The 13238-nt window shown below is 37.6% G+C and overlaps 1 protein-coding gene across 1 annotated transcript in view; it reads left to right on the top strand.

Moving 5' to 3' along the window:
* The window catches only part of LOC126812214 (serine/threonine-protein phosphatase 6 regulatory ankyrin repeat subunit A), a 62548-nt gene extending 50238 nt beyond the window's left edge, over positions 1-12310 (top strand). The window contains exons 3-4 of the mRNA XM_056098717.1: positions 4758-4829; positions 6601-12310. Of these exons, the coding sequence (XP_055954692.1) occupies positions 6671-11734 (5064 nt within the window). The 5' untranslated portion in view covers positions 4758-4829; positions 6601-6670 and the 3' untranslated portion in view covers positions 11735-12310. The remainder of the gene's footprint in view (positions 1-4757; positions 4830-6600) is intronic.
* The last annotated feature ends 928 nt before the right edge of the window (positions 12311-13238 follow it).

Here is a 13238-nt window from a genome sequence, read left to right as displayed (position 1 = left end):
TTTAATGAGTTTTATACATCACCGAGAGATAACGAGATTGGTTTGAGTCATGAGGATCGACAATTCCTGTCTCTTATGGACAAGAGCTTCCATAAGAACCAGTTGGGGAATTGGGAAGCACCTCTTCCTTTTCGGAATTCTGATGTTTATATGCCCAACAACCGTATTCAAGCTGAAAAAAGGTTCCAGAGTCTATTGAGAAATTTCAACCGAAATCCACAACTTGAGACCGATTATTTCGAGTTTATGACAAAGCTGTTTAAAAAAAGCCACGCCTCACCTTCTACGAACACTGTTGGAGTATACCATCCACAGAAGAAGAACCAAATCCGAGTAGTTTTTGATTCATCCGCTGAGTACAAGAGCACTTCCCTCAACTCTGAGTTATTAACTGGTCCTGATCTTATGAACAGATTAATTGGAAGGCTGCATAGATTTCGACAAGAGGAGGTCGCATTTACTTGCGACGTCGAGCAAATGTTTCACTCATTTTACGTGAACCCGGAACATAGAAGTTACCTATCCTTTCTATGGTTTGAGAACAACGACCGTAAAAAGCCGGTGATCGAGTACCAAATGAACGTTCACTTGTTTGGTAATGGACCAAGTCCAGCGATCGCAACGTACGGTCTACGAAGAGCGGCTGATGATGTCAAGGATAAATACGAGTTAGCAGCAAACAAGTTTATCCACGAGGAGTTTTATGTGGACGATGGTGTGTATTCTTGTTCAACACCACAAGAAGCCATTGAGTTGATTAAGACTTCACAAGCCGTATTGAACGAGTCAAACATTAAGCTTCACAAGGTAGCCTCCAACAGCCCCATGGTTATGGATGCCCTACCAGAAGAAGATCGAGCAAAGGGACTGAAGAACCTAGATTTTTCGTCTGATATATTACCAGTCCAGAGGTCATTAGGAGTTCAGTGGGACCTAGAGCGAGACGAGTTAACGTTCCAAGTGATCGACAAACAAAATCCCTACACGAGAAGATGAGTCCTATCAATAATCCACTCTATATATGATCCGCTAGGATTCCTCGCACCATACACAATAGTTGGTAAGAGAATACTTCAGAGCCTGATTGAGTTGGGTAACGAACACAGAGGAAATCTTGCATGGGACGATCCACTACCTAACGAATTCCAGTCGGAATGGGGCATATGGAACAGAGACCTGTCATCTATTGGAGAAGTACGAGTACAGAGATGTCTTAAACCAGCCAGCTTTGGTAAAGTCGAACGAGTCGAGATTCATGGTTATTGCGACGCAAGCCAAGATCAGATCGGAGCAGTCGTATATCTTCGAGTGATCAATTCAGAGAAGAGCATTTGGGTATCCTTTCTTAAAGGATGTGCCAAAGTTAAACCACTCAAACAGGTTACGATACCAAGAATGGAGCTGTCCGCAGCCGTACTACTTGTCAACACAGTGAGAGACATTAAACGAGATCTTGAGTATACAATCGATGAGGAGATCTACTATTCAGACTCCAAGGTAGTATTGGGATACATCACCAACCAAACCAAGAGGTTCTATATCTACGTAGCAAACAGAGTTCAAATCATTAGAAGTTTAACAGCCACAAACCAATGGAGATACATTGAGACCAAGTTGAATCCAGCCGATCTAGTGAGCAGAGGTTGTGGAATCCATAAACTTCTTAAGAGCGATTGGTTAAGAGGACCAGAGCATTTATGGGAATCTTTGAAAACACCAAGCTTTGAGGACTACACCAGTTCTTTGAGCGAAGAAGACGCTGAGATTAGATCCTGTAGAACAACCCTTGTAGAAAAGACCTGTTCATTCTGTACGCTAATCAGTTCGTACAACAGCTGGGAGAAGCTTCTGAGAGCAGTTTGTTGTCTTAAACTGTTCACTAGATATATGAACAATGAGAAGCCCGTGGTAGAGATCAATCCTTCTTTAATACAAGAAGCCGAGACCGCAGTCGTCAGACATATTCAACAAGAGACCTTTCCTGATGAGCTTAAGATCCTGAAACATCCTGAGAAGTCCATGAAGAAAACCGAGCTGAAAACCCTTCAACTTAGAAGTTTAGACCCCTTTATCGACAACCATGGTACTTTGAGAATTGGAGGACGTCTGAGTAGAGCAAACTATTCCAATCAAGAGAAACATCCTTGGATTATACCCAAGAAGAGTCTGATAACGCCCTTATTAATCCAGCATTACCACGACGTGAACCACCACCAAGGCCGGTCCATCACACATGGAGCAGTGAGGCAAGCTGGATTCTGGATTATCAGTGGAGCAGAGAGAGTCAATCATCAAATTAGAAACTGCATTCGCTGTAACTTCTTACGAAGACCCTTAGAGTCACCCAAGATGTCCGATCTACCAGAGCAAAGATTCGAGAACATGCCTCCTTTCACCAACGTTGGTATGGATGCATTCGGTCCTTGGGAAGTCATGACCAGAAAAACCCGTGGAGGATCAGCAAATAGCAAGAGATGGGGCATTATGTTCACTTGCCTTGTGAGTCGAGCCATACATATAGAGATTGTAGATGCTATGGACACATCAGCATTCATCAACGCCCTTCGCCGATTTATAGCAATCCGGGGACCTGTAGCACTTTTATGGTCAGATTGCGGAACCAACTTCGTCGGAGCCAGAACTGAGTTACGAGAAGCCTTAAGTGAGATTAAAGACGAATCTGTGAAGAAATTCCTGACTTCAAAGGAATGTGAGTGGAGATTTAACCCACCCCACGCCTCACACTTTGGTGGCGTGTGGGAACGCCAAATTGGTACGCTGAGAAGGGTATTAGAAGGCATGCTTCTTGGTATTGGTAAGCAGCAGCTAACCCACGACCTTTTGGTAACGCTGATTGCAGAAGCAGCAGCCATTGTAAACGCACGACCAATAACAGCCATATCAACAGATCCTGAGAATCCTGAGATTTTAGCTCCCGGCAACCTACTTACTCTTAAAACGAGACCCTATCTACCAGCACCAGGAGAATTTACCAAACCAGACCTATACTGTCGTACGCAATGGAGAAGAGTTCAGTACCTGGTGGACCAATTTTGGATCCGTTGGAGACGAGAGTATATACAGAGTCTTCAACCACGAAGAAAATGTCAGAATACCACGAGCAATATACAAGTTAACGACATAGTTTTAGTCAAAGATAAAGATGTCGTACGAGGTGAATGGAGCAAGGGAAGAGTTACTGGTGTCAAGCTGGATCCAGATGGAGTAGCAAGAGTAGCTGAGGTCACCATTTATCGAGATGAGAATCCCTTCCAACCGCGTTTAAATGGACAATACAAAACCTATAAGAGACCCATTTGTGAACTTGTATTTTTGTGCCGAATCGATAACGATAAACCTTTAGGAGAAATGTGAACAATGGTAAAAGACTTCATCTTTTAAGTGGGGAGTGTGCTGTTCATTGAGACTATAGTATATTCGTGCGTTCATGTTTATTTTTGTCGTGTACGGTAATTCTGGTCACTGAGCGAGCCGATCATTTTTGGAGTGTAGTTAATCGAGTCTATTTTACTTCGCGTCTGCGCATTATCACCGAAAATAAAATAAAATATAAACACGAGGAGCTGAGCGAAGTGACCAGGGTTTTCGTCGCATAATCTTTTTACCGCTACTTACTTGAAGAAAATAATAATATGGTTTAGCACCTAATACTGTGTTGTGTTTTTTCATCATTAGAAAGGTGCGCGTAAGCTATCTGGGCAGCTGACGGAACGGCCATTTGAGTTGAGACTGAGCATAAAGTACGTTTAAGAACACGTGCGCGGTCGTCTCTGTCAGCGAGACAGAACAATACTTGTTTATTACTTAATAAATCAGGAACATATTACTTTAAAGATACAATAACAACCAGATAAATTCACGTCCAAAATAGATATCATGTCATCGATTAATGTGAATAACATTTTTCTCCTCTAATATTAAATAACTTTAGTTATACTGTGTACCTACAGCCGTGTATCAAACTGTCTATTATCACTGTACACATTACACCTGGTTGACATCACACCTGTTAATTGTATAGGACAGTTTGCCATTTTAATAACGGTCGTTATAAGGTCTGCTGTTCAGCTCCGAATGAGTTAATTAAGACGGACTTACGCCATACAGTGTGCAGTGAGGGGGATTTTATTCGGACAGCGGCGTTACAGTCTACTCTTATATTGAATTCCAACTGTCAAGGGATCTTTTACGTACACACAAATCTGTACACAGATCCTATTTCGTTTCGTTTTTATAGTTCAAAATTTCGTTTTACTTGTCTTTACTATACTTGGATCTGGAAGAGTTGTTATTTAACTCGTGTTCTGGGTGGTGTCAGGGATAAGCCAATGAAACGGTCTGTTAGGCGTGTTTTTCACGGAACTGTTGGTAATCCACTAGTAACACCAATGCTGATTGGTTAATCAAATGTCCGACGTCATAGGGTCATAAGTTGTTCTTTTGACCCCTGACGTGACCTATCGCTATAACTTGTCAGATCTTCATGTAGTGTAGGCCATCGAAAGTATAAAAAACGAAACGAAATAGAGATCTGTATTTTAATCTGATTATACCCAGCTTGCTTGTCCAAATACTATCTAGTCTTAACAGTTCACAACTGGCATTTACACCGACACAGCAGATACTAAAAATAGCACAAATATGTTCATATTGGACTGAAATTTTCTATCCAACAACTTGAAAATCTTCCAACCTTTTCACACAGTAATAACATAGTTCTTATTTATACGTTTCAGATATCACAGTTGAAGAAATCAAGAGAAATATCACTTTCAACTCAGTTGCAGTCACAAGGGGCGTATAACTCTGTAAGTATTGATTATTGATTATTCTAGCTTGACTATTGATTTATACAATCATTGATTTATTTACTATTATCCTGTTCTGTTCTGTGCTTTATACCTTGAGCTCACCAGATACAATACAGTATAATATACAAAACATACATACATGCAAATGTGAAATTATTTACAATATAAATTTATATACATTTGAATTAATTCTATAATATGGTTTAATATACTCAGCCAAATTAAAAACTTGACACTGATGAATTTCAACAAATTTTTTTTTCTGGTAAGTCAAATAAATTTTAAAGTGTTTCTAACGATAGTAAGTAGTAAGAAGCCTTTAATTTCATAAAATTGTAAAGTCACGTGGATCACGTGACTTTTGAGCATATAAAGATGAAAAACCTGAAAAACATGTGCAAACACAAGCTCGTGAGGTCAATCGATGCAAGTTTGCTTAAACGGAACACGCACACGTAACTTGAACTGGAAAAACAAATTAAAATTGTTATTTTCATCTTTGTTAGAAAATGCCGCGCCTTTCAAATGTAGAACGTCTACGTGCTATAGGTAGGCTCTATGCTGGTCAGTCTGTGGTCACTGTTGCAAGAGCCTTTAATTGTTCACGCCAGATAATAATTAATCTTAGAATGAGAGTGCTTCAAACTGGAACTATTGCCGACCGCCCAAGGGCCGGAGCGGCACGTGTGACGTCACTCCAAGAAGATCTAGCAATACGATTACGTCATCTTATAAACAGATTTGTTACTGCAACCCCCACAAGTAGAGAGATGTTTGGTGGAAGGGTAACTGCAAAAACTGTTCGAAATCGCTGGTAGACTGCTGGTCTTCGAGCTCGGAGGCCCTATAATGGACCAATATTGACACCTCTTCATCGCCGTAACCGACTTGTGTGGGCCACAAGACACATAAGATTTACTCAAAGACAGTGGAATTCGGTTGTCTTTAGTGACGAATCTCGATTCACTTTGAGATTTGCCGATGGCAGGGTCCGAGTGTACCGCAGACGAGGTGAACGTTACGCTCAAGTATGCCTCAGAGAAGTTGACCGATTTGATGGCGGCAGAGTCATGGTTTGGGGTTCTTTTTGTGCACATGGACGTTCTCCTCTTGTTGTTGTCCAAGGGAACTTAAATGCTGTTCAGTACAGGGATCAAATTTTGCAACCTGTTCTTCTTCCGTTTATGCATGGGCCTGGACTAACGTTTCAACAAGACAATGCTCGACCCCATACAGCAATTGCTACCTTAGCCCCGACCTTAATCCTATTGAACACATCTGGGACGAACTGGGTCGACGTGTTCGTCAGCAAGTGAATCCACCACTGACGTTGCAGGACCTTCAACATGCTCTTGCTGAGCAGCGGCGACGTCTTCCTCGGGTAGTGTTTACTAATGTTCTGAGATCCATGAGAAGACGTTGTGTTGCAGTACGAGACGCTAGAGGAGGCCACAGCCGTTACTAAACACTTTATTCCGATTGTTCTCCAAGTCTGTGAATTTCATTTTGGGGGGTACTGTGACATCACGAACGTTATCAATGTCAAGGACTTTCGGCTAGACGTATTCTTGCTTTCTGTTGATGTCAAGGTCGTCTGTGCACAGCATAACACTAAAATAGTTGCCTTAAACCAAATATTAAAAATCTAGTCCCAAAAATCCCGAGTTTTAAGTTTTTAATTTGGCTGAGTATATATTTACAACGAATATCTCTCTATTTTTATATCTTGTAATTACATTAAACCTAAACCTTTTTTAATATATTTCAGAATAGGCGAAATAGCTGCTCACCAAAGTGATCATACATCAGATGTACTTGCAACATTGTCACCCCTGGAAATGAATGAAACTATAATTAAAGATGCTAGGAGTGGAAATTATAAACGTATTATACATCTGATAGACGAATGTGCTGATTTACCGTTACAGTATATAGATGATGAACATAACAATCTATTAAATATAGTTTTATATAGTTACCGATCACACACCTATCAAGATGACAGGGACGAGTTGTTACAATGTGTAATTAAATTAGTTGAAGCTGGTGTAGATGTGAACCATCTGAATAAAGATAAACAAACACCTGTATCTATAGCTGCTAGGAAAGGATTGTCTAAAATTGTTATTTATCTGATAGATCATGGTGTTGATATAGAGTATATAGATGATGAACATAACAATCTATTACACTTAGTTTTAGATAGTTACCGATCATACCACCCTGGAACTAAAGACGAGTTGTTACAGTATGTAATTAAATTAGTTGAAGCTGGTGTAGATGTGAACCATCTGAATAAAGATAAACAAACACCTGTATCTATAGCTGCTAGGAAAGAATTGTCTAAAATTGTTATTTATCTGATATTTCATGGTGTTGATATAGAGTATATAGATGATGAACATAACAATCTATTACACTTAGTTTTAGATAGTTACCGATCATACCACCCTGGAACTAAAGACGAGTTGTTACAGTATGTAATTCAATTAGTTGAAGCTGGTGTAGATGTCAACCATCTGAATCAAGACCAACAAACACCTATATCTGTAGCTGCTAGGAAAGGATTGTATAACATTGTTTTATATCTGATAGATCATTGTGTTGATATACAGTATACTGATAGGGAACAGAATAATTTCTTACACTTAGTTTTATCTAGTGCAGAGAAATATGGTGGAAGAGAAAGAGATGAGTTGTTACAGTGTGTAATAAAATTGGTTCAAGCCGGTGTAGATGTAAACCATCTGAATGAAGAGCAACAAACACCTATAGATGTAGCTGCTAGGCACGGGTTGTATAACATTTTTATATATCTGATAGATTATTGTGTTGGTATACAGTATACTGGTAGGGAACAGAATAATGCCTTACACTTAGTTTTATATAGTGCAAGGACATATGATGAAATAGAAGAAGATGGGTTGTTACAGTGTGTAATTAAATTGGTTCAAGCCGGTGTAGATGTTAACCATATGAATAGATATGAACTAACACCTATACATATAGCTGTTTTGAGAGGATTGTATAACAATGTTTTATATCTGATAGATCATTGTGTTGATATACAGTATACTAATAGGAAACAGAATAATTTCTTACACTTAGTTTTATCTAGTGCAGAGGAATATGGTGGAAGAGAAAGAGATGAGTTGTTACAGTGTGTAATAAAATTAGTTAAAGCTGGGGTAGATGTAAACCATCTGAATGAAGAGCAACAAACACCTATAGATGTAGCTGCTAGGCACGGGTTGTATAACATTTTTATATATCTGATAGATTATTGTGTTGGTATACAGTATACTGATAGGGTACAGAATAATGTCTTACACTTAGTTTTATATAGTGCAAGGACATATGATGAAATAGAAGAAGATGGGTTGTTACAGTATGTAATTAAATTAGTTAAAGCTGGGGTAGATGTAAACCATCTGAATGAAGAGCAACAAACACCTATAGATGTAGCTGCTATACACGGGTTGTATAACATTTTTATATATCTGATAGATTATTGTGTTGGTATACAGTATACTGATAGGGTACAGAATAATGTCTTACACTTAGTTTTATATAGTGCAAGGACATATGATGAAATAGAAGAAGATGGGTTGTTACAGTATGTAATTAAATTAGTTAAAGCCGGTGTAGATGTAAACCATCTGAATAGATATGAACAAACACCTTTACATATAGCTGTTGGGTGCAGATTGTATAACATTGTTTTATATCTGATAGATCATTGTGTTGATATACAGTATACTGATAGGGAACAGAATAATTTCTTACACTTAGTTTTATATAGTGCAGGGAGATATGGTGGAAGAGAAAAAGATGAAGTGTTACAGTGTGTAATAAAATTAGTTAAAGCTGGGGTAGATGTAAACCATCTGAATCAAGACCAACAAACACCTATATCTGTAGCTGCTAGGGAAGGATTGTATAACATTGTTTTATATCTGATAGATCATTGTGTTGGTATACAGTATACTGATAGGGAACAGAATAATTTCTTACACTTAGTTTTATATAGTGCAGGGAGATATGGTGAAATAGAAAGTGATGAGTTGTTACAGTGTGTAATTAAATTGGTTCAAGCCGGTGTAGATGTTAACCATCTGAATAGATATGAACAAACACCTATACATATAGCTGTTTGGAGAGGATTTTATAACATTGTTTTATATCTGATAGATCATTGTGTTGGTATACAGTATACTGATAGGGAACAGAATAATGTCTTACACTTAGTTTTATATTGTGCAGGGAGATATGGTGGAAGAGAAAAAGATGAAGTGTTACAGTGTGTAATTAAATTAGTTAAAGCTGGTGTAGATGTCAACCATCTGAATGAAGAACAACAAACACCTATATCTGTAGCTGCTAGGAAAGGATTGTATAACATTGTTTTATATCTGATAGATCATTGTGTTGGTATACAGTATACTGATAGGGAACAGAATAATTTCTTACACTTAGTTTTATCTAGTGCAGAGGAATATGGTGGAAGAGAAAGAGATGATGGGTTGTTACAGTGTGTAATTAAATTGGTTCAAGCCGGTGTAGATGTTAACCATATGAATGAAGACCAACAAACACCTATACATATAGCTGCTAGGAAAGGATTGTATAACAATGTTTTATATCTGATAGATCATTGTGTTGATATACAGTATACTGATAGGGAACAGAATAATTTCTTACACTTAGTTTTATATAGTGCAGGGAGATATGGTGGAAGAGAAAAAGATGAAGTGTTACAGTGTGTAATTAAATTAGTTAAAGCTGGTGTAGATGTCAACCATCTGAATGAAGAACAACAAACACCTATATTTATAGCTGCAACTAACGGATGGTATAATGTTGTAATGTATTTGTTAGGACATGGGGCACATGTACATTATATTGATGAATATGACCAGAATATTCTGCACCATGTATTGATTAGTATATACGATATCCGCGTAGACCAGTATTCAGACGAGGAAGAGGTAGACCCTATATTATATAATATGCACCGTATTAACGGGGAAGATGTAGACGAGTATACAGACGATTGTATTAAGGTTGTTAAAACTTTGATAAACATGGGAGTAGATGTAAACAAACCCGATAAAGATGGTAACACTCCACTGTTCATTATAACCCCCACCCCATTCCCGGAAAACCCATTAAAACATATATTGTTCAGATTACAATATAATTTGATTACTGCATTCTACAATGCTGGCTGTAATGTGAATCATCAAAATAAAAAAGGACAAACGCCATTAATGTACTGTACAAGAGGGCAAGCCGTTATCCGTATCTTAAAACTGATGATTCAACATTCTGATGTAAATCTGACAGATAATAATGGTGATACAGCGTGTAGTTATTGTGTTCAATATCACGTGTTAAATTCTACTAATATATTTAAACTTTATTCTCGCGATGTACTGATATCACCTAACAATGGAGTGAAATTATTTCACCAGATTCTTACTTGTAAGAGGTTGGGGCTGTTCAATTATTATATGAGATTACAGATGATTGTTAATGGTGTTACAACAGAAGGAGAAAATATGCTACATCTGTTAGCTAGAGTAAACTATGATTATTCTTTAGACAAGTTTAACTGGTTGTTTAATAAAAAGCTAGACATAAACCATCCATGTTCTAAAACCAATACACCTATTATGATAGCCGCCCTGTTATTGAATAGTAAATATTTAGAACTATTCACACGTCATCCTAGACTAGACATCAATGCACAGAATAAACAGGGTTGCACAGCACTTCATCTGTGTATCATTGGATTTACTATGGTTAAAGATGACTTGAATAACAGACAGAAAAATGACGTAGTTGAGGATTACTGTAGACAGATATATCCAATATACATGGAGTGTGTTGATATTTTACTGGCTGTTTGTATAAACGTAAATACTCAAGATGGAAGAGGTAGAACTGCTTTAATGATGGCGACAATGAAAAACGATAGATTTCTTATACGGAAATTACTTAATGCTGGTGCACTGGTTAATTACAGTGGAAAATCTGCTTTACATCATCTTGATATTTATGAGAGTGTGTTTGATCTAAGTTTTAAATTACTTGTATCTGCGGGAGATAATATGCTTCTCAATTTACCATGTATTAATGGTACCACACTGATCCAAGCGACCTTGTGTTTTCCACGTTGTTGGGATCCACTTACGGCTGTTAGTTTTATTAAATATTTAGTCGGTGAAAACTGCTGTCTCCAGTCTCTTGTTACATCTTCAGTTGAAAGTAGTTATAACCAGATTGATATGAGAGAACTTAGCAGTCAAGAGAGAGGTAAACTGAGAAAACTTTTATATCTTAGTGGAGCTCCTGAAAACCAAATAGTAGCAACTTTAAATTTTGAGAAGGAAGATACAAATATAGAGAGAGATGACATGAGAAGACTATTATGTCTTAGAGGGTCATCAGAAGAAGAAATAGTACAACAATTAAATTTCCAGGAAGAAGACAAAGATGATCGAGATGCTACATTCCACTCACGACACCGAGTGATATTCACTAAGTACTGTTGTAATATATCTCTCAAGTCTCAGTGTAGGAGAATCATCAGACAGAAGCTAGGATTGGGTATAAAGGAGAAGGTTATGGATCTAGAACTGCCTAGAGAATTAAACGACTTTCTCCTGTTAAAAGATGTTCTTCATCCTAAAGATTACAACATAGATAATATTGATGATGGTTGTAATGATTTTGATGATGATGATGGTTATGGTGGGTATGATAGAGCTAAAGATAGAGATGATGATTATAGTCGATATAACTACCAGTATTTTACCCTACCTACTGATCATGTGCTTAGACAAATGTGTATTCAAGCCCGGAAATATCCCAATGGCAGATACTGGTATGAAATTTAACGTGAAGATGTCGAGGTCATAATTATGTGTTTTTGTATATTTTATAAATATTTGCTTTCTGTTGACGTTATAGTTGTTACTGGAAGGTGATGATTATAGTCAGATTAATTAACTGTATTTATAACTTATATCTACTAGTAAAATCCATAATCCATAAAATAAATTGCACTGTGATTATCATTCAGTAAGGTATTCTGGGTGTATGTAGTTTAGCTTTAGTTTAGCTAATTTTAATATTCTTCAGAGTTTATGAATGGATATAAAGGAGAATTCAATGATTTCCTTCTATAAAGAATATAACATGTACTATATTAATTGATGATGATGATAATGATGATGATGATGATGATGATGATGATAAATATTATTTATAGCCCGTATTTATGGTGCATTAGCTTAAAATCGATGCTTTAGGCTAGCGTATTGGCAGCTCAATTAGATCGATATATAGATCATCATCATCATTATTATTTATAGCACTTATGTATTGTCCCTGTATATAAAATATATTCTGTCATGTTTATAAATATATATTGCTCTTGTAATTTTGTATATAAAATATATTCTGAAAACGTTTACACGACTTGTACTTTATTTGATCAATTTAATAAACAAGAGATACAGGGATTTTAATCACTTAGTGATAATATGATTTCCTACAGTATATGATCATACCTGTCAAGACAATAAAACCTCAGTGAAAGGCTGATTATGATTTAAACAAAAAAAGTTGTTGAAACATTTACGGTTACGACAAAAAATTTGTTTGTAAAACTGACAACTCCAATTTAACAAATCCGCACAAGCTCAAATCAGGCAATATATTCTACATTATTTAAAAAGCTATTACAAGTGTTTGACGACAGTTTCTTCATTTTCCCAAAAGATACTCAGCTTTGCCATTTTGGAACAAATCATGACAAGTACACCCATCAAGGAAGGAGTTGATGGGAGGCCGAATGGTTAACGCGTGCGCGTTGTTTCAAAAGCTCTGTGATTGAGTCAAGTGGCGTGGTGTCGATTCTCTGTACGTGGCAGCAAGGAGTTGGGTCGCCTGTCCAACTTCGTGGATATTTTTCGGGTCCTCTGGTTTCATCCCACTGATAAAGACCCCTACCCCCTACACGCAAGCGAATTATTGAAATATAATTGAACCATATGTTAGTCCCGAAATGGACTAGTTTGTGTCGAGTGGACGATAAATCCCTTCCCTTGTGAGCCCTACAGCAGTTCTTCTCCCCTTCCCTTGTGACGCCCAACATCGGTTTTCTTCCCTTCCCTTGTGAGCCCTACAGTGTGTTTTCCTCCTTTCTCTTGTGAGCTCTACGGCGGATTTGCCTCCCTTACCGTGTGAGTCCTACATCGATGTTTCTTCCCTTCTCTTCTGAGCCTTACAGCGGGTTATCCCCTTTCCTTGTGAGCCGTACAGCGGATGTTCCTACCTTACCCTATGATTTGGAAAATCCAGGTTCATCTCCATACACACAGCAATTCGGACAGAAGT

The sequence above is a fragment of the Patella vulgata genome, chromosome 2 (assembly GCF_932274485.2).
Source record: "Patella vulgata chromosome 2, xgPatVulg1.2, whole genome shotgun sequence".
NCBI classification, from domain to species: domain Eukaryota; kingdom Metazoa; phylum Mollusca; class Gastropoda; family Patellidae; genus Patella; species Patella vulgata.
Note: the sequence above shows the minus strand (reverse complement) of the source record. Positions and strands in the feature narration are given on the sequence as shown.